Source organism: Pongo pygmaeus, chromosome 2 (genome assembly GCF_028885625.2).
Source record: "Pongo pygmaeus isolate AG05252 chromosome 2, NHGRI_mPonPyg2-v2.0_pri, whole genome shotgun sequence".
NCBI lineage: Eukaryota > Metazoa > Chordata > Mammalia > Primates > Hominidae > Pongo > Pongo pygmaeus.
This window is the reverse complement of record NC_085930.1, coordinates 69,287,872-69,314,279: the sequence shown is the minus strand read 5'-3', so window position 1 is coordinate 69,314,279 and position 26,408 is coordinate 69,287,872. Positions and strand designations below refer to the sequence as shown.

The following is a 26,408-nucleotide window of genomic DNA, read 5'->3' as shown; positions in this document are numbered from 1 at the left end:
TGTGAGGAAGCTCTTGCTGCATGGAGAGGCCACGTATATGTGCTCCACCTGACAGCTTCCCTACTGGGGTCCTAACCACCAGCCACCATCAACCACCAAATATCTGAGTGAACCAGCTTTCAGATGATTTCAGGCCCCACCCTTGAGCAGCCCCAGGCTTCAAATCTTCCAGGTGAGGCCCCAGACATGACAGAGCAGAGATAAATCATCCACACTGTGGCTGTGTCTGAATTCCTGATCCACAGCATGGGCAGTAACATATTGCACTTTATGCCTAAGTGCACTATTTATTGTGCATTAGGGCCAGATATTTGTGTGTATCCTTGAACATTTCAGTAACACTCAGATTGTCAAGAGGCTCCCACTAGAAGAAGCACACCAGAACCAAGACCGACAAAGGGAAAAAGCAAAATCAAATCACACGCATCATCGGGGCATTAACTTGGAGACCAGAGGCAAAGACCTTGCCATTTAAATTATTTTTCTCATTTGTTCTACAGGAATGTGTGTAGCTGAATTATTGTAGGCTAAACATATGAGTGATAGATTCCACCAGAGGAGCTGCATAAGCAGTTGGAACTTGATAGATGATAAGCTGGTTTTTCTGGAAGGACATGCCAGGGTTTGTATGTGATTGTCCAATGCAGCCAACAGTGAACACACTCAGAGAGTGTCGGTCATCCTCCTTGGCAAACGTGAATGGCAGGCTCTGGGGACAGCTATGCTATGTCACACGATGGTACAGCCACAGCAATACCTCTCAGGATAGTCCACTGCATACACCTGGTGGTCAGTGCCATAGATATAGTAGACATAAGTCTTTCCTTGGTACCAATAGTGAACTTCTGTGAGGGGGATCAGCTCAATGGTCTGGCGCTAAGGAAACAAATAGCCAAGGAAAATGTCAGTGTTCTGTTCAAGTCACTCACCTGCTCAAGAACTTCAGTAGCTCCCTACTGAGTGTGGTATGAAGGACCTGCTCTGGAGTTGACATTCAATATGGTTTGGCTCTGTGTCCCCACCCAAGTCTCACCTTGAATTATAATAATCTTCTTGTGTCATGAGAGGACCTAGTGGGAGGTAACTGAATCGTGGGGGTGGGTTTTTCCCATACCATTCTCATGATAGTGAATAAGTCTCACGAGATCTGATGCTTTTATAAAAGGCAGTTCTCCTGCACATGCTCTCTGCTTGCTTTGCCTGCTGCCATGTAAGATGTGCCTTTGCCCTTCCTCTGCCTCCCGCCATGATTGTGAGGGCTCCCCAGCCATGTGGAACTGTGAGTCCACTAAAACTCTTTCCTGTATAAATTACCCAGTCTCAGACATGTCTTTATTAGCAGCATGAGAACAGACTAACACAGCATTCTAAACCCTGCTACAATCTGTCTTCAATCTGCCTTTCTAGATGTATCTCCTACTGTGCCTCTTCACACACCCTAAGCTCTGGCCAAAACTGACTTCTCATCTTTAGCTACTATTTGATTCTAGGTTTCACCAAGTGGGCACAGGCATCCCCAGGGGAGTTCCAGGGTGTATGGAAAGTCATCAGACAAGTAGGACAACTTCCAGAAGCATTAATTTTTAGATGGAGTGCTGGGGGAAATTGGAGGATAAAGTCAGTTTAAACATATGTATATTAAAACAACCACAGAGGTATTAGGAAGTGGTTTACAACATTTGAATCAAATTTTAGGATAAAACATTGACGCTGAAGACATTTGAAAGTTTAGTTGGCTGTGCCAGGCTGTTTTCAGGATGGGGACCTCATTCCCTCCCACAGGGTGGTGCTAAGTCCTTCATTCTCCAACCCCTTCTCTGAGCAGTTACTCAATAACTTTCTGCAATGATGAGGCCCTGAACGGAAAACAGCAGCTCCACCTTGGGAGCAAACATTAGGCTCCCATCTCCATTGGCTTCTGGTGCTGTTTTGTTATTGGCAACTACACTACATAGTTGACATAAGAATGTTGCTCCTAATCATCTAAGCCAAGCTTTCTTGTGGACTTACTGTGGGCCAGGGTCTGTGCAAAAACCCCTAAGTTCTTCTGCACAACATGTTCCCATGTCCCAGACTCAGATGTGGGGACCCAAACCCAGGGACAGGTGGCATGATTGGCCCAGGGTCAGGCCCTCTTTACTTGCAGGGAATTTTTCCTGTTGGGAAAAGAGCCCCAAGTCCTCTTGCTGTAGTTGATGGCTTGAAGACCCTAGGGAAGAGGTAAACCAGGCTGAGTGGGGGGCTGAGGCTGAAGCCATCTGGCTGCTTCAACTTCTCTCTCCATTTCAGAAAAACTGCCCTGGCCATCCCTGGAGATCTGGGCAGTGGGGGTGTAGTTTGAGAGGCAGGCGCCTGTTCTGTCAGAGGAGAGGCCAGGGGGCAGCATGACATTGCAGAAGGAAGAGGGGAATCAGAGTCAGGGCACGAAATTTCCACACAGCTTTCTGTGTGATCTTGTGCTCCGGTTCTCTAGACCTCAGTTTCCTCATCTGTGCAATGGGAATAAAAACTCTTATTTCACAGAGTTGTTGAGACAACCAAATAAGACCCCAGTGACTGAGTTTTCTTCATATGCCAGAAACTGGAATCCAAATGACAATTTTGGAAATAAAAGTTGGAAGATGCCTCTTGAAATTTCAGTGCAAAGGACCCCAAATAGGGACTAAAGGGCACAAGGAGATGGGAGTCAATGTCAGTGCTCAGAAGGCCTGGACACTGAAGTCAGGACCACTCTTGTTTCCAGATTTTTCTATTAAGACCCAACGGAGAGCATGGCAATACCACCCCCCCAACCCCCGCAACCCCCCTGCCTCTATCTGCTTCTGGCTCAAAAAGTCTCCAAGTTTGAGGCCACAAATTGCTCAAGACATCAATTGCCATCAAGTGGTCATCATGTAATTGGCTGTTTATCTGTCTGTACAGCTCAGCCCCTGCAATAAGGAGATTCCAGGTCTCAGAGTCATGGCCATGGCCGGGAGATGGAATTTAGCCAGCTAAGTCCTCATGGCTGGATTTTGGCTCTAACTTCTCCATCTTGAGTAAAATATTAGCACGAATCTTTGTCTATAGCTCTAGGACCAAAGGCAGAATTAGAAAAAAGATTCAGAGAAGTGACCTCCACTCCCATTATACTCCTTTTTAAAGAAAAATGTGTATTTGCCCCCTGGTTTACCCTTCCTGGCTCCAGGAATGGCTGTATTGGCAGAGGCAGGGCCTCAGGAAACCTGAGTTCTAGTCCTGGACCTGCCACCAACATACTGTGTGACTTAGGACAGGTAACTTCCCCTCCTTGGGCCTCAGTTTCCCCAGCTGCCAAAATATTGAAAAATTACAAGTTTTCATCTAAAAATCTAGACTTCAGACAGTCTGGAAACACTGGGTCTTGTGCCTACAGAAAGCTGAGTGTTGACAGGCCCCTTTGAATGATGCCCTGTCACCCTCCTTACTGCCTGGCCCTGGTAGGCATGTAAGTTTGCAGTGTCTGAACTGCATGATTTCTCAGTCCCCTTCCAGCTCCAAGATGGTCCGTATTCATGTAGATAAAATGCATCTTCTCTCTCCTACAAATCAGGGAGATGTGCAGAGAGAGAGAGAGAGAATGGGAAATGCTCATTGCAGAGGACAGAAAGGGACATTTTGAGCACCAGGTGCCAAACACATTAAGAGGGTTTTGCTGCAAAACCCTCTGAGGTGCTTTAGTGTCTTTTTTCACAGGTGAGAGACTGGCTTTGAAGGAGGGAAGTGGCTGGCCCAGGATCATGTTGGGATGCAGGAAATGCAGGATCTCAGCCCAGTCTGCAAGGTTCCTGTCCCAGCTGCTGAGTCCCACTTCATGCAGCTCCAGCAAAGCACATTACCAGGCCAAACTCCCACCTTAGGGTCCCCTGGCTGGCTGCAGCAGCAGCAGAAGGGGCTGCTCAGGGCTGCTCCTGAGGATGTAGCAGCCACCACCGCCACCTTGTGGCCATCAGGATACAGCGGCCAAAACCCCAGAGGCTGGGAGAAGACAGGGCTGGGGCCTGGGAAGGGCCAGGGGCCTCAGGGGCAAGACACTGGGCTCCAGCCCGGCCTGTGACGTTGAATCTCCACCTTTTTCTTCCCCTATCTGAACACCAGGGAGTCAGAATCAAAAATCCCATGACACCACATTCGTGCTTGAAACCCTGCAATCGCTTCTGGGAATAAATGCAAACTTCTGTGACCCACGGTCCTTCCTGCCTCTGCATCTTGCTTGCCCTGCTCCATGCCCTGGGGCCTTAGGTCAGGCCCTAGCCCTTCCCACGCTCCTCCCCCTGGGACCTCCCTCACCGCCACATCCTCATCCTTCCACTCTGACATTCTCAGGAAAGAGGGCTCAGCAGCCCAGGAAGAGACTTCAGAGACAGATGGCCCCTCAGCCCTGGCTCACCTGCTGCAGGACGCGGGCACGGGAGGCCAAGGCAGCGCTGTGCTCTGCAATGCCCCTCTGAGAGGCCAGAGAGATGTCTCGCAGGGGGAAGTCCACAATGGGGTACACCTGGGGGAAAGAGCGAGAGCGAGACACAGACCACCTGGCTGCCGCACCTGGAGACTTGGAAGTCACTGGGGCTGACTAGAGCCAGAGCCAGAGCCAGATAGAGAAGGGGGCTGAGCGAAGGACCCACGTTGCGGTCTCAGGACTTTCAAAAACAGGAAAACAGGGGGCCTGCAGTCAGAGAGAGAACGCTATCACCTGCAGCCCACTGGATCCCCCAGCTGCATGCCTCCTGTGTGCCGGGCACCGCGCTAGGTGCAGGACAAGGCAGTGACCATGGCACATGGCAAGTGTGGTCCCCATCAGTGTGGACTCCTGGGGTCTGTACACGTGTAGCAGGAAATGAACTCAGATCCATTTCTCATTTACACAGTCAAACCGCCCACTAAGGGTCAGGCACTGTCTGTGAGCTGCGGATACAAAATGAACCACAAATAAGCCCAGGTGCTTGCACTCAACCTACAGAAAGTCCGGGCACTGGGGCATCTCCTCGGTCCCCAAAGCCCCCAAATCCCCTTCTGCCAGGCTTGAAAGCCTTCCACATATTAAGGGCAAGCATAGCCCTCCCCTGGGACTCCCTGTTCTGCCCCTTATTGTGGAACTGTGGCTCCTCCCTCCACCCTCCTCCTAAGTGTCCACCTGGGCCCAGTGCTGCTATGGACGCTGAGGGTGAGACAGTGGTCAGAGCTCAGCACCAGGCAGGGTCAGCTCACAGAGCCGCCAGCAGCCTGTGACGCCTAGGAATGGTCCTCAGTCTCAGCTGAGCCCAAGGGGAGACCCCTAACTCAAATGGAAGAGCGGGGTGCAGGGCTTCTGGTGGGGGGATGCCTGAGGTGAGCTTTTAAAAAGCCAAATTACTGGAGCAAAGAAATGAGGCTGACACCCCTCCCTATAGTATGAGGACCCCACTCAGAAGTCCCATTGAAGCCAATCTCTCTGCCAAGGCCAACAGCAGAGTGAGAAAACCTTTTCTGCTAACTACCAAATAGTAAATATTTCAGGCTTTCAGACTATGTAGTCTGTCATTATCCAGCTCTGTCTCACCATCAGGAAAGCGGCCATAGACAACCTGTCAGAAAATGGGTGGGGCTGTGTTCCAATAAAGCTTTATTGACAAAGGCAGGCAGTGGGCTGGGTATGCCAACCCCTGGCCCACAGGACCCTCTCCTCTGGCTGAAGGCACCTCTCACTTCTGAGCTTCTAGCTCTGCCCTGCTCACTGCCCTCTGCCAGTCCTCAAGGCCTCTGCCCCACTGTCCCCTTGCTCCCACGCCACAAGGTCCACTCCCCAACTGCCCTGCATCCAGGTCTGTGCCCAAGGTCACTTCCACAAAGAGGCTTTCCCACCTCCAGCTGGAATGACACTGCCACCCCTCCCTGCCCCTTACCCTGCTTGAGTGTTTCTCAGTGCCCCTTCACCATCTGACATTGCTATAAAAGTGTCCATCATAGTCCCCTCACCAGACTGTAAGCTCTATGAGGGCAGGGTCCTTGTTTTATTTGCCGTGGTCTACCCAGGGCCAAGAATAGTGCCTGATATAGGAAGAGGGTCTCAAGATTTGTGGAAGGAAGGAGGGGATGAGGAAGAAAGGGAAGGAGGGGATGAGGAAGGAAGGAAGAAAGGAGGGAGGGAAAGAGAAAAAGAGTATTAGGAAGGAAGACTGGCATGGTGGGTGGGAAAGGACAGAGGGCTGAGTATGTAAAAGTCAAAAGGAAACTGACAGCCCCCAGGCTCCCCACAGCCTCATCCATGTCTGGGGAGCTCTGCTCCTATCCCACCTGTCCTTCCAAGGAATGCAGCCTGCACACACAGCCAGCAGCCCCAGGCCCACGAGAGTGGAGGAGGAACCCAGCTTCCTTTGTTCCCATCTACAATGCCCACTTACCACCGAGTTTTCATCCTTAAAGAGGTTTTCTCCTTTGGCTTTAGCAAGGAGCTCCCTGGGGCAATTGAGCCGGTGCTCAGACACAAACTCAAACAAGCTGTTCTTCCTGGAGGGAAGGAGGATGAGGGATGAAAGCACACAGTGTGGCAGGTTAAAAGCACGGCCTTTGCAATCAGACAGACCTGGGGTTGAGGGCTTGAATTGCTACTGGAGGGACCTTGCAACAGTTCTGTAGCCTCTCTGAGCCTCAGTCTCCTCATCTGTAAAATGAAGCTAGTAAGGATGGTGACAGTTCAGCTCCATTGTCTCATTTCATCTTTGCCTACAAAGCGCTTAGCAAGGTGCCTGACACAGGAGAAACCTTTAATGCATGGAAGCCCTGACTGACTTAGGGACATAGCAGGATGCTATGGCTCTATTCCTACGGGAAGGGCTCAGTTGTCGAGCGGCTGCTGCACTGGAAAGTGGTGATGGCAGAATTTGAACTGAGGTCTGTCTGTTCTAAAGGCAGTTGGCATCCCACAACCTCACACTGCGTCTTCCAAGGGAATTCTTCCCCTTCTAAGTCCTGGCAGGTTCTTGCACTGTGAAAGCCCCAAACAACCACAGTTTCTCTGCAGAAACCAGTCCAGGGCTAAGTCCCTCAGCCACCCCCACATGCCACAGCATTGAGACACTGCCACATACCACATGATGACCAGCTGGATGAAGTGCAACAGCTTCTTCTCCCCCTTGCAGGTGGCGCAGGTCTTGTTCCCTCTTCCTGAGCAGGTGCTGCATCTGAGAAGGGCACAGAGTCCATACCCCCAGATCAGTTGCAGGTCCTGGTGGCTTCCAGAGGCTCCCACCTGCACCCTCTTCCTCCTGGAGGTAGACTATGGTGGGCCTGCATTGTTTGTACCTGCCCACCACCTAGTCCTCCTTCTGCTGGCAGTGCCCCAATATCTCTATGGGGATCACCCTTCCCCCACCCAGCCCACATGGCTCTAGGGCCTGCCCCACCCCTTTTGTGACCAGCTTGGGACCTGGGACTGGCCAATCATCTTATTCCGTGTTCCAGGTCTCAGTGGCTGATACAAAAATGAGCACATGACCCAGGTGAATGCAATGAGATCTGTCCCAGGATGTTTGTTGGGACTATCGGGGAAGGGACATCTTTTCTCCTGGGATTAGTAAGCTTGGAGCTACTGGTGATCTCCTCTGCCACTACAAGGAACCCGCTGCCTGAGAATGAAGCCCACACAAAGGAAAGCAGAGTGAGAGGTGGATACAGATTCCTGGTGGCGTTGTTTAAGCACCTGGATCCAGCTGGGCCTGAAGCCATCCCTGAAATATACCCCTGGACTTCATTCTTACCTAGGCCTGTAAATCGACTTTTTTTGCCAAAGCCAATTTGAACTGGATTCCTTTCACTTGCAAATGAAAGAAAAATAAGTGTCTTTTTCCCAGTCAAAGACTGTCTCTACCAACCACGATGGAAGGTGCACCAAAGCTTCTCCAACTGGCTTGTCAGAAAGATGGCCTGGGCTTTGATGAGGCAAAAGTATCATTAATCAACCCAACCTTGAGTATTTTTACTTCTCACTGTTTCCTGTTTCCCTTAAAAATTTATAAATACATTAAAGGATAGGATTTACAAAATGCAATGGCCCAGTGTTTGCAAAGCTGTGAGCAGTGATGAAATTTTGTTTATTGTTTAGTCAGTCAACTAACTTTCCTTGAGTTCTCCTCCATTCAGACCCCAAAATGAGTTATAAATAGGGGCTTGCCCAGGACCTGATCCTCAGAGAGTTAAAAATCTGGCCTTTAGGTGGTTTTTGATATTCACTTCCCAACCCGTGGGCGGGAGAGGTCTCCTTTCCTGGTAACCCCGTCCCTGTGTTTCCTCCCTGCAGTGCCTCTTTCTTCACACCCTTTCCACACATATTGCACGACGAGTTCCAGCCTTGTCCAGAAATGCCAGGCCTTGAGAAAAGCTCACCTACTCTTCAAATAACCACAGAGCACCTACTACTTGCAGAGCTCTGGGGACACAGCAGTGACGAGACAGACGGGTTCCTGTTTGCCTTCCAGATGGGCAGGCAATGACAAGCCAGAAAGCCAGAAAGCAAGAGCACTTCATCGCAGTGCTGGGAGACGCCCCTACCTCCGCCTGCCGGACCCCGCGCACAGCTGACACCTCCGGGACTGCTTGGCTTTGCGCTTGGCTCCGCAGCAGGACGGGCACCGCACCTGCTGACACACCACTGCCTCAGCCCCCGCTGGCCTCCCAGGAAGCAGGGCCAACGGCATCCCAAGACCTGGTTCAAATCCCAGCCTGGTGACCTTCCTCCCCCTGGGCCTCAGCCCCTTCATCTGTAAAATGGTGTGGGGTGGACATGGGGTACCTTTGGATCCTTCCAGTTGTAGCTTTCAAAGCCTCCACTCCCTAAGATCCCTGTTTCTTCTGAGACATCAGCCTCTCCTGCTTCTTCTCTGATCTCCACAACCCCTGAGACCTGACCCCAACCAAGTGTGGAGAGGAAGCTGGGACACAGGCGCTGGTCAGGGGCCTGGCACTGGAGACAGAGGGGCTTCTTTTGAGAAATGGCCCCCAGAAAAGGCCTAAGCTGTGCTCCCACAGTTGGCTCATGGTGGGCTCCAGAAACATTCCAGGGAAGACCACCGCTGGGACCCACAAGCAGTGCAGGAGTGAGCAGGGGATGCAAACCCAGCAGGCGAGGGGTGAAAGGGCTGGTGGAGAAGACAGTTCACGGTAGCCAGGGTCAGAGCATGAGGTCAAAGGATGAGGCTCAAATCGGACACCAAAGAACACGAGGAGTTTGGTTTTACCCCCGGGATGGTTAATAGGCCTGAAGGTTTCTGAAAAGACAACTAATGCCATGACTAATGCCACTGAGGGGCCTGTGCTGGCTTGAATAGTGGCCCTTCCAAGTTCAAGTTTACTGGAATCCCAGAGTGGGACCTCATTTAGTGATAGTCTTTGCAAATGCATTTAGTTAACATGAGGTCATATGACCAGGTAGGGCCTAAATCCAATGACGTGTAATTATTATAAGCACATGTGAAGACAAAAAGATATGCAGGGAGAAGGCTGGGTGACAAGGGAAGTGGGGACTGAAGTGACACAGTCACAAGCCAAGGAACACCAAGGATGGCCCGCAGCTGCCAGAAGCCGGGGGAGATGAAGGGGATGGCTTCCCTCTCAGTGCCTCCAGAAGAACCAGCCCAGCCCACACCTTGATTTTGGACTTCTGGCCTCCAGAACTTTGAGATAATAAGTGTCTGTTTTTGTTGTTGTTGCTGTTTTTGTTTGTTTTTTGTTTTTTTGAGATGGAGTCTTGCTCTGTCACCCAGGTTGGAGTGCAGTGGCACGTTCTTGGTTCACTACAAGCTCCGCCTCCTGGGTTCACGCCATTCTCTTGCCTCAGCCTCCCGAGTAGCTGGGACTACAGGCGCCCGCCACCACGCCCAGCTAATTTTTTGTATTTTTTTTTAGTAGAGATGGGGTTTCACCATGTTGGCCCAGATGGTCTCGATCTCTTGACCTCGTGATCTGCCCACCTTGGCCTCCCAAAGTGCTGGGATTACAGGCGTGAGCCACCGCACCCAGCCATGTCTGTTGTTTTAAGCCATCCATTGGTGGTCATGGCTTACAGCAGCCAAAGGTAACTAAGTCAAGTGTCCTGTCTACTTTGTCTCTCCAAGCCTTCCAAACTTCACCTGTTCAGCACCCACCGCCCTGTACGACAAATGGAGTCACTTGTTGGTTTCCCTGGCTGGCAGGGACTCCCTGATAAGAAGAACCCCAGGCCTTGGCCCTCTTACAGGACCTAGAGGCCAGAGCCAAGCAGGTATTCGGTGTATGTTGGTAGATGGATGAGAAAATAAGAGAAAAATTAAAATCGAACTGTCAAAGTGAAAGTGTAGAGACCACACAACCCCACTTTTTCATTTTATAGACGGGAAAATGGAGGCCCAGAAAGGGAGGATGACTTGCCTGAGATGACACAGTTACTGCAGGGAGCCCCAGGCCATCAGCCCAGCCCACTGTCCCCAGGATCCACCTGCCACCACACCCTCACTGACTCACCAATGGTTCACAGATGACTCACCGTGCCCGCCCCATGGCAGCCGCTGCACTTGTACCGCCCACGCCCGTGGCATTTGTGGCATTCCTGAAAGTGCAACGCTTTCTTGGGATCTAGTTTCCCAAGGGCCACTTTTCCCACACCCATAACATCACCATCTAAGTCGAAGGTACAGCGGCTCAGCACCAGGATAGGAAGATGGCAAAGGAAAGAAATGGCCCTTCCTATTTGACTAAAATTCCAGAAGGCTCTTGACTGCATCAGCAGATCATGTCACCATTTCCTCTGAGCCCTAGCCCAATCTGGATGCCATCAAGGGGAGACATGTTCTGGGAGCCCCATATCCTAGCTCACGCTCTACAGTTTCCTACTAGGCTGAACCACAAAGGCTGATGGCATTTGCCCATAAGGTAGCTAATGTGGTCTTTGGGAACAGAAGCCATTAAAAAGTGGACAGGATTTTTATGAAAGGCAATGAGCTAGCTACTAGTATTTAATCACTAATTTAAAATAGCCTTGCCCCGCCTAGAGAAAGGAATAGAACACTTTCTTGACCTCTCAAAGTCCTCTTTATCTTAGAACTCTATAAAAACTCATAGAGCAAAATTGCACCCTTAAATCCAGTCCAAAAGTGTCAAGCAGGCAGTAATCAGAAAAGAACACAATATGAGCTATCTCAGCCATGTTTTTGTAATCCACTGGGCTCCTCTCCCTTCAAGCCATGATTATATGTCCATAAAGCAGGATGGAAGTCAGATTCCGTTTCCTTACTGACTCTCATGGAAAATCCCAGCAGGGTTTTAAGTTTTTATTTTATATCAATTTCATTCAGCCCTCCAGCTGTTTAAGCTAAAATAAATTTTTTAAAAAGATGAAAACTACACTCAACCAATCCAGGAATGTCACTGCTCACTAAAGCTGGTGATGATTTGTAAATCAGATGATCTGTTTGCTAGCTGAACACTCCCAGATTTGCTCGGATTTTTATTTGGGACTACATTCCATATACTAAGTTTTATTAAATTATGTTGATTTATAACCAACAAATGAAGCACCGGCCTGAATTTTGGGTTTCCCTTCAGAGGATGAGTTTGAGGAAACATGCAGTGCCCGGAAAGCCTCTCAGGGAGAAGGGCAAGTATTCCAGTAATCGTGTTAATCGTGTTACCTTGACCAATGACGAGTGAGGGACCTGGAACTTCCTGGTATCTTCCTGAAACATCGGAGGAACCTGAACCTTGATGTCCCATAGCCTGGGGGAGGCGCCTCTTTGCGGCCCATCCACAGAGTGGTCTGACACAGAAAGGGGTCATTGACAAAGGGCAGCAGGGATAAACTTTCATTTATCCAGCAAACACCACGGAGCCTTCAGTTGGTGCCAGACATGAGTCTAGATCCTGGGGCTACGGGGATGGATAGTACAAGGCCCCCCTTGGAGGCAGTGACTAAGCAACCAAGATTTAGAGAGAGACAGATCTGGGTTTGACTCCTGGCTCTTTTATGTCCTAGCTGTTTGACTTTAGAGAAGTTTCTTACCCTCTCTGAGCTTCCATTGTCTCATCTCTAAAATGGGGATAATCATGGCACCTACCATACAAGATGGTAGTGAAAATTAAATGGAAGAATGTGTATAAAATTCTTAGCACCAGGGCTGGCACATACTGAGGGGCTGACAAACAAGAACTGTCGTCATTATCATCACCATCCCCTTCACCATCCCATCTTCTTCTTCCTCTTGCTCTGTTCAAGGAGACAGATAGCACACCATCACAATAAGATGTGATAGGATGTGATACATGCTTTGGACAAGAGTTGCACAAAGGGCTCTGAAAACTCAGAAGACTGGCCCATCCTGCTGGGAGGGGAGCAGCAGGAGGAGAAATCCTGAAAAGCTTCTTAAAAGAAGTGTCATATGAGCTGAGTCTTGAAGAATGGACCAGAGTGGTCTGGTAGAGAAAACAGGTAGAACATATGTCTTCCCAAATAGAGAAACTCAGGCTTCCAGTGAGGGCTCAGCAGAAGGTGGGATGGCAAGGCGAATGGGGAGCACAGGGGCCTAGAGGCTTAGGAAAAATTAGGGGTGGCATGAGGGGGTAGGTGAATGCTTAGACACACGTGCTGCTTTACAACCTGGCCCCATGTGGCAGCACCAGACTGTAGCAAAAGCAAACGCTTGGCTTTTTCAGGACCTCCTGCTTCCTGGGCAGGAAGCATTTACTAAGATAAGCACTGGAAAGTCTCTGAGATGAAAGTCCGCCCTCTCATTTTGCAGGGGTTGAGGAAGCCAAGGCTCCAAGCAGAAGACCATCTTATTTAAGATGAGTGCCTGAGCCAAGTCCTGATATTTTCCACCAGCACCCTGACTTATTTGCCCCCAGTTAAACTAATTTCAGACAATTCACTTACTAGTAAAGGGTTGAAATGTCCACTCGCTTATCCTGGATTCACTAAAGGTCTCCAGACGGTACTAAAAGGAAAAAAAAAAAACAGCATGTTCACACTCGTGCCCCTTATGAAGACAGAGCATTATGCAAAAAGATGAAGCTCTTACCCTCCCAGGGCTCAGTGGGGAAACTGAGAGGTCCACGCACAACACCCTCGGCTGCTGGAACTGGCTAACAGCAATTTCTGTTCCATGTGCCCCCATGTCTACAGGGAAGTCAGCCAGCCCCAGGAAATCTCTCCTGACAGGCTTAACCTGGAGCTAATTCAATTCATGAATTATGTATAAATTCATGAATTTATACAAAGATTCTATGAGAAAAGCTTCAAAACAGTAGCTGTCTTTGATAGATGGAGGTCCCTGGCGTCTATGGCTTTGAGATTTCCCTTATGGAGGAATTTATCTCCCTGATATCAAGATCTTCCTTCTCGATCTTCATCCATAGAGTGACAGAATGGCAAGAGGTCTTGGACATCACTTGCCCTCTCCTTTTACATGTGAGGAAATGGAGGCTCAGAGAGGTCAGCTGACTTGCCCAAGGTCACACAGCCACACAGTGGCCTCTTCTTTCAGATTCCTGCTCTAACCACTGCCTGCAAGACTTGTCTGATTTCTGTGTGATTATGTGCTCCTCAGAGGATGGCTGGATCAGCAACACTAGAAAATGTGAATGTAAAAGCTGCCCCTCTGCTCTGTCAATACAGGAGACAGAAGTGCCTGTCAGAGGTAGGACTTCCCTGCAGCAATGAATAAATAATTTCTTGTCACAGTTATGATCTGGGGGAAGCAGAGGGAGCTGAAGTCTAGTGGCAGGTAGATGAACCTTTCTCAGCCCATGCCTTGTGGAAGCATGGAGTGAGGCCATAGGCTTTGAGGCTACCAAATCTGAGTTTGAATCTCACCTCTGTTACTTCTAGTTGCATCTTCTTGGGCAAATCACTTTGCCTCTTTAAATTTCCGATTTCTCATCTGTAAACCAGTGACAGCGATGCTACCGTATAGGGCAGCCATGAGGATTTGACGAGGCGTGTGTGTAGCATGCACTCTATGATGCCTGGCATGTTCGAGCTTGTCAGTGGTGTTTGATGACACCTTTTTTTTTTTTTTTTTTGAGTTGGAGTTTCGTTCTTGTTTCCCAGGCTGGAGTGCAATGGCACCGTCTCAGCTCACCACAACCTCCGCCTCCCAGTTTCAAGCAATTGTCCTACCTCAGCCTCCCGAGTAGCTGGAAATACAGGCACCCACCACCACGCCCGGCTAATTTTTGTATTTTTAGTAGAGATGGGGTTTCACCATGTTAGTCAGGCTGGTCTAACCTGACTGACCTCAGGTGATCCTGACCTTAGGTGATCCACCCACCTCTGCCTTCCAAAGTGCTGGGATTACAGGCATGAGCCACCGCACCTGGCCTGACACTTGTTCTTTTTATTATTACTCACAGCCACAGACAAGTCAAGTTGCAGATGGGATTCAACATCACCACCGCTCACACTCAAACACACTGCTCCCAGGACTCCTTTCCCCTGGCTACATCACACAAACAGCCCTCCACTGTCCCAAAGCCCCCAGTACCCCCAACCCCTTGGCCAAGACCCCCCACTGGCCCTGGCCTCTTACTCGGCAGAGGGTCTGCTGCTTCAGCTCCCGGATGACGAGGTCTCCAGCCACTGTGCTGCTGTAGCAGCATTTAGAGTTCACAAAGCTGAGGAGGGCTTCCCGGGCCACCTCCTCCGTCATCACAGGGACTCTGCAGGGGACCGAACAGAGAGGCAGGGGCTTCTAGGAAGGGCCTCTGGACTCATGCAGGCCAGCCAGCCTCCTCAATGTGCAGGTGAGAAACTGAGGCTGCAGTAGTGGTAAAGCCCTCAGAAGGCCAACTGAGGAGGGTATCTCCTGCAAAGACGACCACGTGAACAGGTGCCCAGGGTAAGAATGGGGCAGGTTTTCCTAGAGAACAGCCAAAAACACTTTAGTTGAAATGTGGAGCTTAGGAGAAGAGCTGATAGAATCCTGCAACTGAAGAAACAAAACCTTAGAGAGGAATTGTACCATTTTATAGATAAGAAAAACAGAGGTCCAGAGAGGATGTCACACAGTTAAAAGGAGGCAGAGACAGGCTAAAAAAGGCTCCTGCCCTTGGGTACCTTGACCTTGGCCAGAGGAGCTGTTAGCAACATGATGGGAAGACCCCAGCCAGGCACTGGCCCAGGGCTGATGGCAGCACCCATGGAGACTCACCCTGAGGACCGTGGGTGGGACGACAGACAGGGACCCTAACCTCGGCCCTCTTTCTGCATGCCTCCCCCTCCTCCTGGAAGTCCCTTCCCTGAGGCCATGCCACCCCCTTACTGAAGTCTTTCTGGCCCCAACACCTCCAAGAGGAAAGAATCCTCCTTCCTCCCCTTGCATCTTCATGCATTTCTCCATGGCAGCCCTGAGAGCCATTAATCCACAATCCTGCACACTTGTGTCTCCAGCATCCATCAGCCCTGGCACACAGAGGGGCCCATCTGTCTTCAGATTCATGGATGGCAGCACAAGAGACACTGTGGGCTGGAGGGTCCAGAGATGACTCCACAGAGGAAGCAGGGTTCTTCCTAAGCATGGAAAGTGGGTGTCCATGGAGGAGAAGGGGGTTGCTTCTGGCACCAGCAGGGCCAGAAGCCCCCGGAGAAGCCTCTCATGCTGCCCAGGTGAGAGGCTGGATTGAAATGGGGGGCAGCTCCACCTTCTCTCTGCGCAAAGCTGGCTGGAAACCCTGAGCTCGGCCCTGAGTCCTCTCAAAACAAGGTGGATATGGGCCTTTCCGTGGATCTAGACCAGGGTCAGCAACTTCTGCAAAGGGCCACATAGTGATATTTGAGGTTTCATGGCCCACATAGTCTCTGTCTCAATTACTCAACTCTGGAGTAAAAGCTGCCAGAGACAATACACAGCCAGTTGAGCGTAACTGTGTTCCAATAAAACTTTACTCCAGAAATGTGTAGTGGACTGGATTTGGCCCACAGACAGAAGTTTGCAACCCTGATCTAGACTATGGTTTTCAATGCTGGCTTTGTTGCCAAACCACATGAAGAGCTTGGTAAAATGTAAATCCCTAAGCCCCATCCCTGGAGGATCTGGTGCAGTAGGTCTGGGGTGCAGACGGCCCTCTCCAGGGATCCTGATGCACTGCCAGGACTGAGATCCTCAAGGAGGGTTCCTGTGGGGCAATAGTGACATAGGAAATGCACACAGTCACAGAGTACAACCTGAAACTCACCTGTGTTCCAGGAACGAGAGCCAGGACCTTTGCTCCTGGGGCCTCCCTGGGGCCTCCAAAGGCGGGAAGAATATCTGTCCTCCTGGAGAAGGGAAGAGTCAGGGGCTGGACAGCCCAGGCCAAAGGAACAAATATTTGTGTGGTGGAAGAAGGAAAGACTGATTGAATGTGAAAAAGAACAGATGAAGAAAAAGTGATGCATTTAATGCATCTAATGCAAAAAGAATGGGGACTCCAAGACCAGCACCATCTAGGTCTTAGTGGGACCTGTCGCGGTCGTGGACTGTTCATAGACAGAAGGCCTATGCCCCATTGCTTCCTCTTTCCACCTACCCATGATGAGGGGCTTCCCAGGGCCCCCCCAGGGAAAGGGGAGCTATCTCAGCACCACCTTTTTCCCGAAACATCCCCCCAGCCAGCATGAGCCCTAGGTAGAAGCCCAAAGAACCAAGCCCCCTTGGACTTACTGCCCCCTTGAAGAAGCCAGTCATAGCTGGGCAGTCTCTCCAGGAGCTCTGTGGGGGGCGCCAGAGGACTCTCGGCCTCAAAACTGAGGTCCACCACACCTGCAGAAAGACAAGCATTCCTAAGCCTTGGGCAGGGAGGGGAGGGCTGATGAGGGCTTCACAGGAAGTTGAGAAATGAGGGCAGGTACATTATAAAAAGCTTCACATTTAAGCCAGCCTCACTCTGGCATCCTTAGGACACAGAATACATCTGCAGGGCAGGCGGTAGTAGCAGCAGTAATAATAGTGATGGGAAACATCAAGAATGCCAGCTCCTATTTGCTGGGTACCTACTCTGTGAATATGCATTATTGCATTCATGAGTCTGTAATTCACTGTGGAATTACAGATGGCCACATATTCTTTGATGCTTCCCTTCCATGGAACCTGGGAAGATATGTGACTGCCTCAACCAAGAGAATACAGTGGAAGCATTAAAAGACTGCAGCTTCTTCTGCCTCATGGAGCATTTGTCTTGGAACCCTGAGCTCTAAGTCAGGCTATTATGCTGGAGGGACCATGAGGAGACCCTAAGACTACATGGAAGGAGGTCCAGTTGAGTCCAGCCTTCCAGCTATCCCCGCCAAACCAGCAAAGCCATCCTGGACCCTCCAAGCCATATCAGCCACCTGCTGAATGCCACTGGATGACCCTAATCAACACCACGTGGAGCAGAAGAATCTCCTGCCTGAGCCCTACCCTAATTCCTGACCCACAAAATCATGAGATATAATAACTGTTGTTCTAAGGCACCGAGATGTGGGGTCATTTGTTATGCAGCTTCCTCCAGTGGACAATATTTGCTCTGGGATTCCCAGCAGACCTGACCAAGACTTTCTTGGAGCCATATGGAGTCTGAGACTCCTCCTACTTAGTCTCCTTCCTTCCCTCTCTCCCTTCACAAATGTCAGACCTGCATTGCAGTCTGAAGACATTCTCTCCTCTTTTCTCTTCACAGGTGTCTTCAAGAAACCCCTTGCACATCTAATGCCACCTTGGTGTCTGCTTCCTGGGTGACCCAAACTGGTACACTAACGCCTTCCCTCATTCTACCAATGAGGAAACTGAGGCTCAGAAAGATTGTGACTTGCCCAAGATCATACAACCAGCAAGTGGTGGGTGGGGCTGGATTCAAACCTAGACTCGTCTGACTCCAAAGTTCATGTTCTTTCCAAGTATAGACAGTCTCCAACTTAGGATATTTGGACTCATTGATTTTTCTACTTTATGATGGTGCAAAGCCGTATGCATTCATTATAAACCAAACATCATATTTTGAATTTGGGTCTTTTTCTAGGCTAGCAATGGACAATATGATACACTCTCGTGATGCCAGGCAACGGCAGTGAACCACAGCTCCCACTCCACCACTGCCTGGTGTATTAAATATCTTCTTGACTTCTGATATTTTCAACTTATGATGGGTGTATTGGGACATAACCCCACTGTAGGTGGAGTAGTATCTGTACTTTTCATGAGGCAAAACTATGAAAAAAATCATTCACTACATATCTGTTTTCAAAACCTCATCCTATCCTGTCAGGTGTGACATATATACAGGTGGCCCTGAGATGCCAAGGAGGAAAGCATAATATAAGAACTGGCCCCTGAAGCACTGGATGGTTAATGAAACACCTTCCCACACGTGTTGCCTCATCCCACACTCCCACCTGCGGGTGTGGAAGGCAGCACTTCTGACCCCACTTGACATGAGGCACATGAGGCTCAGAGAGATTACTCCAGTAAACCTAGATCACACAGCTGTGGAGTTAGAGCAGGACAGAGGTCCCAGAGGCCTCTGGAACAAGAGGTCTAGTTCCAGCCCACTGGGCCACCCCTTTAAAACTGTTCCTACAACCCCTCACACTGGGAGACAAGAATCCCTTGGCTCTGTTTGTCTAGTGGCCAAGTCAGTCACAGGAGTTGACTTCAAATGGTGCCTGTGAAATGGTCATGGAAGGGGACACTGTCTGTCTCAGTCACTGAAGCAAACTCAGATCAGACTTCCACCTGAACTGCCCCGTCTCCTAGAGCCTTTTTTTTTTTTTTTTTTTTTTTTGGTGGGAGGAACCTATTTAAAGCCTGTAATAGCTCTCTCCCTTCACAAAAGTAAAAATAATATGCCCTGTCCCTTCAAGTTTAATAAAAACAAAAACCAGACAATAGCAGGTTTTGTTCTAAATGAGACCAACCTAGGCTGACCTGGAAGTGGAGCTGTCAGCCGGTGAGGAAGGAGGAAATCTTGAAACACATGGCTGAGAATGATATAGGGAGTGAAGTGTCATTAAGACAAATGAACACTCCCCTTTGCCACCTTCCAAATTAGGAATGTCCCTGACCTCTGAGAATAAGAACTATTATCTGCATCTCTAAGGTTTTTTCTCCTTGCAGAAAACCTACAAGGAAAGTGGGTAGAAGAAGGTTTGTGATGTAGAGAGTACCTTTCTAAGCAGGAAAACCCACCTTTGTAAGCAAATGGTTCTGCCAGGAAACAGGGGAGAGATCTGAGATAGATGTGGCTGGGATGCAAGGTGACATCATCCCAAAGCTTCAAACTGATGCCTGCCAATGTGCATTGAAATCTCCAGTGTGATAATTCATCTGGAATTACTATTAATACCTTGGTTCTCAATATTGCTTTGCTTCTAATTAGTTTAGTAGCATTTGAAGCTATGTTAGCCACCAGGGACCCAAGGGTTAGAAACAATTTTCTGTAAAGAGCCATGTGGTAAATATTTTAGACTTTGCAGGCCATACAATCTCTGTCTCAGTTATTCAAGTTGGCTGTTGTAGTGTGAAGCAGCCATATGTCATACACAATTGTCAATACACAATTGAATAAGTGAGTGTGGCTTCATTCCAAGAAAACTTTATTTGTGAAAATAGGTGGTGGGTCTGATTTGGCCCTCTGAGTCATGTTTGGCCCATCCCTGACTTAGACACTCACCTGTGTGTCTACTTAGACATTCTCCTGGGAATGGGCTTGAGGGGATCAGAAAGGTAGAGGCTGAAACCTGAGCCTTTCTGAGGCAAAGGCCCATGCATGTCCACTGTAGTTTCTGTCAGCTCCATTATCAGAATTAAAGATCAAGGTCAGGGCTGAACTGTAGCCCTGAAATACATGGCCCAAGCAGTGGAGGAAGGAGGGGATGCCTTTAAGACAAATGAACACCCCCTCTCTACCACCTCCCAAATTGGGAATGTCCTTGTCCTCTGACAATAAGAAATACTATCTGCCTCTCTAAGGTTTTTTCCTCCTGGCAGAAAACCTACAAGGAAGGTAAATAGAAAAAAGTTTCATAGACGTATAGTGCCTTTGTAAGCAAGAAAACACATCTTTGTGAGCCAATGGTCCTGCTACATTTTGACTGGAGTCAGAAACCCAAAGGCAACATGGTTAGAAACATGGGTTCTGACCTGTCACCTTGGGGCCAGGCTCTCTGCATGATGTGACACCACGTAAGCCACACATCCCTGTAGAACTCAACTCCCTCCTATGCAAAACAGAGCAGTTGATATTAATACCCAAGCAATGAGACAATGTATGCATAGTCCTTACTCCTGTGCCTGGCCTATAACAAAACCCAGTCACTGCCTCGAACCTAAGAAGGGTGGGTCTTCCCCTTTCTTTGTGCTCATTTAAGCCGGGAGACAACATTGAAAATATGAAGCATAGAAAGACTGTCACAGCCCTGTCCCCTGGGATGCCCCCCCCACCCACCCAGAAGTCTTGGGTCTGCCGGGGCATCAATACTCCTCTTGACGAGAAGACAGGGAAATACCATTCAGCTGCAATGTCCTGCTGGAAACCAAACAAAAGGGGCAGGAAAAGGGGAAGAATGAGAGGTGGGAAACTCAGACTCCATTCCTCAACCAGGAGCCACCCTGACCTCTCAGAGCAGCTACAGTTCATCAGAGCTAAATTAATCTCGCCATTCTGTTATGTACAAAAATAAAGGACTCCAGACTGAACTAAGGAGGATGTGTCATTTCCTGTACAGATCTTGACGGGCTCAGCAGGGAATGTGGACGTCACGGGGCATTGTGTGACACCCAGCACGGGGCACTCAGAAGGAGCCCCAACCACATTGCTGTTCCCATGGTGTTGCAGCTGAGTTTCAGGCAGTCGTCCAGCTGGACCACCCCACCCTAACACACACATTGTGTCCCGGGGCTCCCAAAGGGTCATGGTAGGCATGATCTCCTTTGTGCTTCACGATAACCAGTTTTCCCTATTTCAGAGAAGAATGAAATGAGACTCAAAGATGTGGTTTGGGGCAACTTGCTCACACACGCATGGCAGAGATAGAAATAGCACTTAGAGCTCAGATCCTGTCTCCAAGCCCAATGACCTTTTTACTTAGCTGAACACCCTATGGCTCCATGCAAACAGCATCAAGTGAATGTTGAGAAGACTTGGCAAAGAGAGTCGCCAAGGTAGTGTTTCAGCTCACCAGCCACAAGATATTTTTCTTTTGTATAGAAAGGAATTTTCCTTGTGGAGAAAGGCATTATTAATGGGTAACCTCTTTAACTATCTTTTTTTAAAATGCCATTCCCTTGACTTCAGATGAGAAAGGAAATCAATGTCCTTTGCCCCTAATTCCACATTAATCATTTTAAAAGCACTGAAGCGTGCTCAAAGGGCTTCCCATCACCATCTTACTTGAGTTTGTTTCATACATTGTCTCCTTTGACAGGTGTGAAGGCCCCTTTTGGACAGGGGCCCCTCTCTCTTGTATAAGAAAGGAATGGCATTCAACACTTAAACAAAGAGTGGGAATACAACAGGCACACGTAAGTGTTAGGGGAACAACAAACCTACCACGATGGGCGTATTGTCGATATGAACAAATGCCTCGTGATTTGAATTATACTTGAGATGGTGCCAAAAAGATTCAGGTGGTCAAACTCAGACACATAAAGTAGAGTGATGGTTAACAGAGGCTGTGGGGAGAAGGGAATAAGGAATTATTTAATAGAGACAGAATTTCAGATTTACAAGGAGAAAGGAGTTCCAGAGAAGGATGGTCATGGCTGCACAACAATGTGAATGAACAATACTACTGAACTGTGCACTTACAAATGGCTAAGATGGCAAATTTTATGTCAGGTATATTTTATCACAAATAAAAACAACTTGAGAAAGAGAGGTGATCATAACAGAAAGAAAAGAAAGAACTTCTGTTTTGCCACAAAGAACAAACAAATAATTGGTCACACTAGTTCAAGTACTTCCTAGCAAGACCAGAAAACTTGATCATATCACCCCCTCACCTAACTCCTGCAGTGACTCACTATTACCCACAGCTAAATCCAAGCTCCTGAATTTGGCAGGCAAGGTCCCTACATTAGATGCCCTTACCCACAAGAGAGGAAGAAAGGATTCTCATCTGCCCACATGCCAAGGAAAAGCCTCCTACATGTGCAGACCAGGGTGAGAGAAGGTAAGGCAGCTAACTGTGGAAGGGGGCAACAGTAGGGAAAAAGAACAGAGAGAAAAAAGGAAGGAAAGAGACAAGGAGAACAGAAAGAAAGAAGGAAGGAGAAAGGCAAGCCTGCTGGAGAGAGAAGCATGAATAGTTGGTTTGGGGGCCATTGAAAAAATATTTGGGGGAGCAAATGTTCACCATGCCGTGAGACCAACATCAAGAGAAATGGGTGAAGAGTTGGGAGAAGATTTGCTTTAAGTTATGTAGGCCACCCTGGGTTGTCAAGCAAGAATGCAGCAAATATTGCAATTTTTGTTTTCAATTATTTGAGATTGTTATTTGTCAATATTTTTCAATTATTTGAAATGTGAAATTAATGCTTCTTAGAAAGTGTTGTCATGCCAAGACAGGGCCACACAGGGACTGGGCTTCCCAGAGGTGCCCTGTGGCTTCATGATACAGACATTTGTACTCACCCTCACACACTGTGTGCCATTTCCCCAGCCCTGGCTGGGGCTGGTCCTGCCCGTGGTACCCCTGGGCACCCCCTCCAGCCTGACTTACCTTAGACTTCCCCGTCTCCAAAGCCTGCCTGAGTGCGGCTCCCTGTCCTGTGCCCCTTAGCACTCCATTCCACTTCTCCACTGTTGTTTTGCCAAATGGCTTCTTAAGAATCCTTTGTAAAAAGTCCATGTGGGGTCTGTGTCCCCCACCAGACTTGGAGTACCCCAAAGGTAGATCAATGTTTTATTCATCATCATTTTCCCAGCAACAACCACAGCACAAAATACCTAACCCACTACGCAGTCTTTGGGGAGAAAAAAAATCACTCAATTTTTTAGGGCCTTGATTTCCTTTCCCTAAAAACAGGGCTCAGGGAGTAGGGTCACTGAGAGGAGCAAATGAGACAACGGATGAAAGGGGACTCTGGAAACTGATTCAGGAGAGCCCTGGGGATCCTGTCTAAGCTGTAACAATTTCACTAAAGCTTTTTATTTCTTACTCACTCCCCAAAGTAGATGCTGTATCTTCCTATTAGGGGCTACCAGAACCGCTATCCCCCTCCCAAAGTGTGCAGCCTGTGGGAAAGACCAGATGGGCCACTAGAGGCCAGGGCTGACCTAGCTGGGAAAGCTGCATTCCGGTGGCTGTGCCTCCATCCACGGGATGTGTGAAAAACACTGAGATCCCCCATCAGTCACCACAGCTAATGGCAGCTTGGCCCTTGCCAAGAAGTCCAGCACCCTTTCTCACCGAGATACACTGAGAGCCTGAAAGCTAGTATCAATTTTCCATCCCTAGTCGTAGAGGGTAGGGGCATTCTATGAACAAGCCTTCTGGGAGCAGAGCTGGCCTGGGTACCAAGGGAGAGTCCTAGCTGCTCAGCACTGGGTCAGGGGTGGTGACGGCGACGTGGCCTCAGACCAGGGCTCTCACTCGTGATCTCAACCCTACCCCCGTCCACAGGGACCCATGCCCAGGAGTAAAAAGGTACAACCCGTGTCTTATAGTCCTAGACCAGAAAAGCTGCCTCCTAAAATCACCAGAGGCTGTATTTATAGTCCATCTTACTTGAAGAGGCTTTTGCTCACCATTTCTGGAAGAGATTTCAGTCTGCAATCAAAGAAGTAAGTTCTATCACAAAAGACATGGTATATAGAATAAGGGAGGGGATTTTTTTCTCTTCTGCTCTGTGCTAGGACACTACACTTTAAGAAAAGAGTGATTACCTCTGGGATTGTTGAAGAAACAGGATCTGGTTAGGCTAGAAAAGAAAAGAAAAGGCTAGAAAAGAAAAGACTTACAGGGCTCTTATTTTAAACAGGGAACAGACATTCTGAGTAGACTTGCGGCCTGGAATCAAGACCAAAGAGTAGAAGCTCCAGGGAGAGAGAGAGCGATTCAATGTAAGAAAGAATTTTGGACAGTCTCAGCTATAGAAATAGAACTAGCCCATCACTGGAAGTGTTCCAGCCAAAGTGGGAGATGCTGCCCTAGTCAGGGATGCCGTCATAGACAGCCAGCACCTGAAGGTGATGGTCAAAGGCCTCCTTGAGGAGATTTGCACATGGGTGCCACATCCCAGAATGTTCCTATCCATGCACTTTTGTCCCAAAACGTATCACTGGAGAAAGGTTTCCTCCCCCTGAAGTCACTCATATTATAGACCTGAAAAGTGATGGCACAACACTTTAGTGCCTGGAACGTTAACTCTATTGGATAAAATGGGCAATCACCTCTCCCCTAAACAGGCACATTTAAATTGTGTAAGGCCTGTAGCAGGCTCCCTTTCTGACACTTGGGGGAAAAAAAATCTACCTAGTTTCTGATTTCATTAACTTTTTCTAAAAGTTTCCCTGGGTGCCCCTATACCTTGCACTGAACCCCAAGTGCTCACCTGAGTTCCATCACATCTGAGACCAGCACTCAGGACAACCCTATGAAAGACTCAGTGTTCCTAGACTTGTAATGGGCCCAAAGACTTCACCTTTCTCTCACCTTGCTCACCAAAAGGCATGAGGTCAAAACAGGAACTTCACAGGAGATAATATTTCCCATTAATAGCAGTTTACTTTTAAAGTTCTGGGGACCTGATCATTTCATAGAGTCAATATTGACTCCATGTCTACTCTGGGCTGGTGATGTATTAGGCACTTTGTAGCCAATGAATCTTTGATCAATCCTGCAAGATGACACCATCCCTTTAAAAAAAATTATGGGAAATGAAGTTCAGAAAGGTTAAGTGACTTGAGCAAAGTCACCCAGAAACTAGGAGGCAGAGCATAGGTTTGAGTCCAGATCTGACCTAGTCCATTGCTACTATGAGAAACTCTAATCCTAAATAGAAAGACTGCTAATAAACAGTGTTTTGAAGAAAAAAGATTGCATTAGAATGTTATTTGAAGCTTATTAGAACAAGGGTATGGATATACAATTTCCAATATATTAGAGGTCAGATTAAGCCCTTCTCCAATACATGCTAAAATATCTCCAGGCAGTCTTTCACTTCAATATGAAAAAAGATTCCAACAAAATTTAAATTGAGCTCTCTAAGTTTAGTATAGGTTAATTTCATATTCTACTTCAGGTCTAAAACTTAAAGCTTTAAGATATCAACATTAAAGACAAGAAAGAGTGTTATGCCTGCAAAGAAGCTCCAGTGTCATCAAGTCTGGTGACTACGAAGGTGTGTTAGTGTCATGGGTCTCTCTGGATTCAAATGAAAGCTATAGACCTCTCTCTATATCCCCCACAAAGCACGTTCAAAAAACATTTTGCCCACACCCTCATGGTCCTCAGATTGAGACCTCCTAAACCAATCTCATTTTATAGATGAGAATATTGCAGCTCAGAGAGGTTAAGTGATTTGCCCAAGATCACACAGCCAATTCAGAGCAGAGCCAGGACTTGAACCCTGGCCTCCCACTTCTCAGTCTCATGCTCTTCCCCTCCCCACTCCCCGCCACCCCCAACCACCACCCCTTGGCACTGCCTGTTTCAAATTCAGATTCAAAAGTTTCCCTTTTTAAAACATAGCACATTTCTTCCTGAAATACCATTTCCTTCATGTTTTTAAATAGCCCTGAGAATCCATTGTATTTCTGTCCTGGTAGTGACAGGATGGGTCACCTGGGCTATGTTTCATAAGCGATAATGAACGAACTGGCTGTTTGCTAGAGAAAGATCATGAGTGAAGCCTTTTCCCAACCTTTCTGTAGAGTTAACATCATCTAAGAACTGAGTCCAATTGTGATTGAAATAAGAATCCTGAAAATCTCACTTACATTTGGCTGGGAGTAGGAGATACTGTCAACTAGAGAAAAGAAGAAAAGGGAAAAAGAATATAAGGTTTGCATGGTGTCACTGTGATAGAGAGAAAAGTTCTCAACTTCGTCTTTCACCTTCCTTCTCCACTGTCCAAAGGCTCATAACGGAAGAAGAGATTGCAAGCTACAGGTAGGCTTTACACATGAGAGGAAGGAAGGAAGGGGTGCTCTCGGCAATCCAGATGCAGACCCAGGACCGCATTTAGGGCAGATGGAAGAGTTCACACAGTGCTAGCTACAGAGCTTATTAGAAAAGACTATGAATACACAACTTCCAACATATTAGAGGTCAGATTAGGTCCTCTTCAAATGCAGGCTGAAATACCTCCACACAGTCTTCTGTGCCATCTTTGAGGCTCTACTTACTGTCATCTTCATTCAGATCCCTGTCCATGTTCCAGACGTCCTGCCAAAGAGATGTCTGCCCTTCTAGTGTGCTTGGACCGATG

At 48.3% G+C, this 26,408-nt stretch overlaps 1 protein-coding gene across 1 annotated transcript; it reads right to left on the bottom strand.

Annotated features, from left to right (window-relative positions):
- Positions 1 to 247: 247 nt before the first annotated feature.
- On the bottom strand, positions 248 to 26,408 carry SSUH2 (ssu-2 homolog). Its single transcript, XM_054481570.1, has 12 exons — positions 26,326 to 26,408; positions 16,662 to 16,760; positions 16,195 to 16,276; positions 14,550 to 14,679; positions 12,896 to 12,956; positions 11,658 to 11,782; positions 10,514 to 10,576; positions 8,545 to 8,630; positions 7,086 to 7,178; positions 6,399 to 6,504; positions 4,409 to 4,516; positions 248 to 876 (listed from the first exon to the last, which is right to left on the bottom strand). Exons 1-12 carry the CDS (start codon positions 26,351 to 26,353, stop codon positions 730 to 732), a joined length of 1,128 nt encoding a protein of 375 aa, XP_054337545.1. The 5' UTR covers positions 26,354 to 26,408; the 3' UTR covers positions 248 to 729.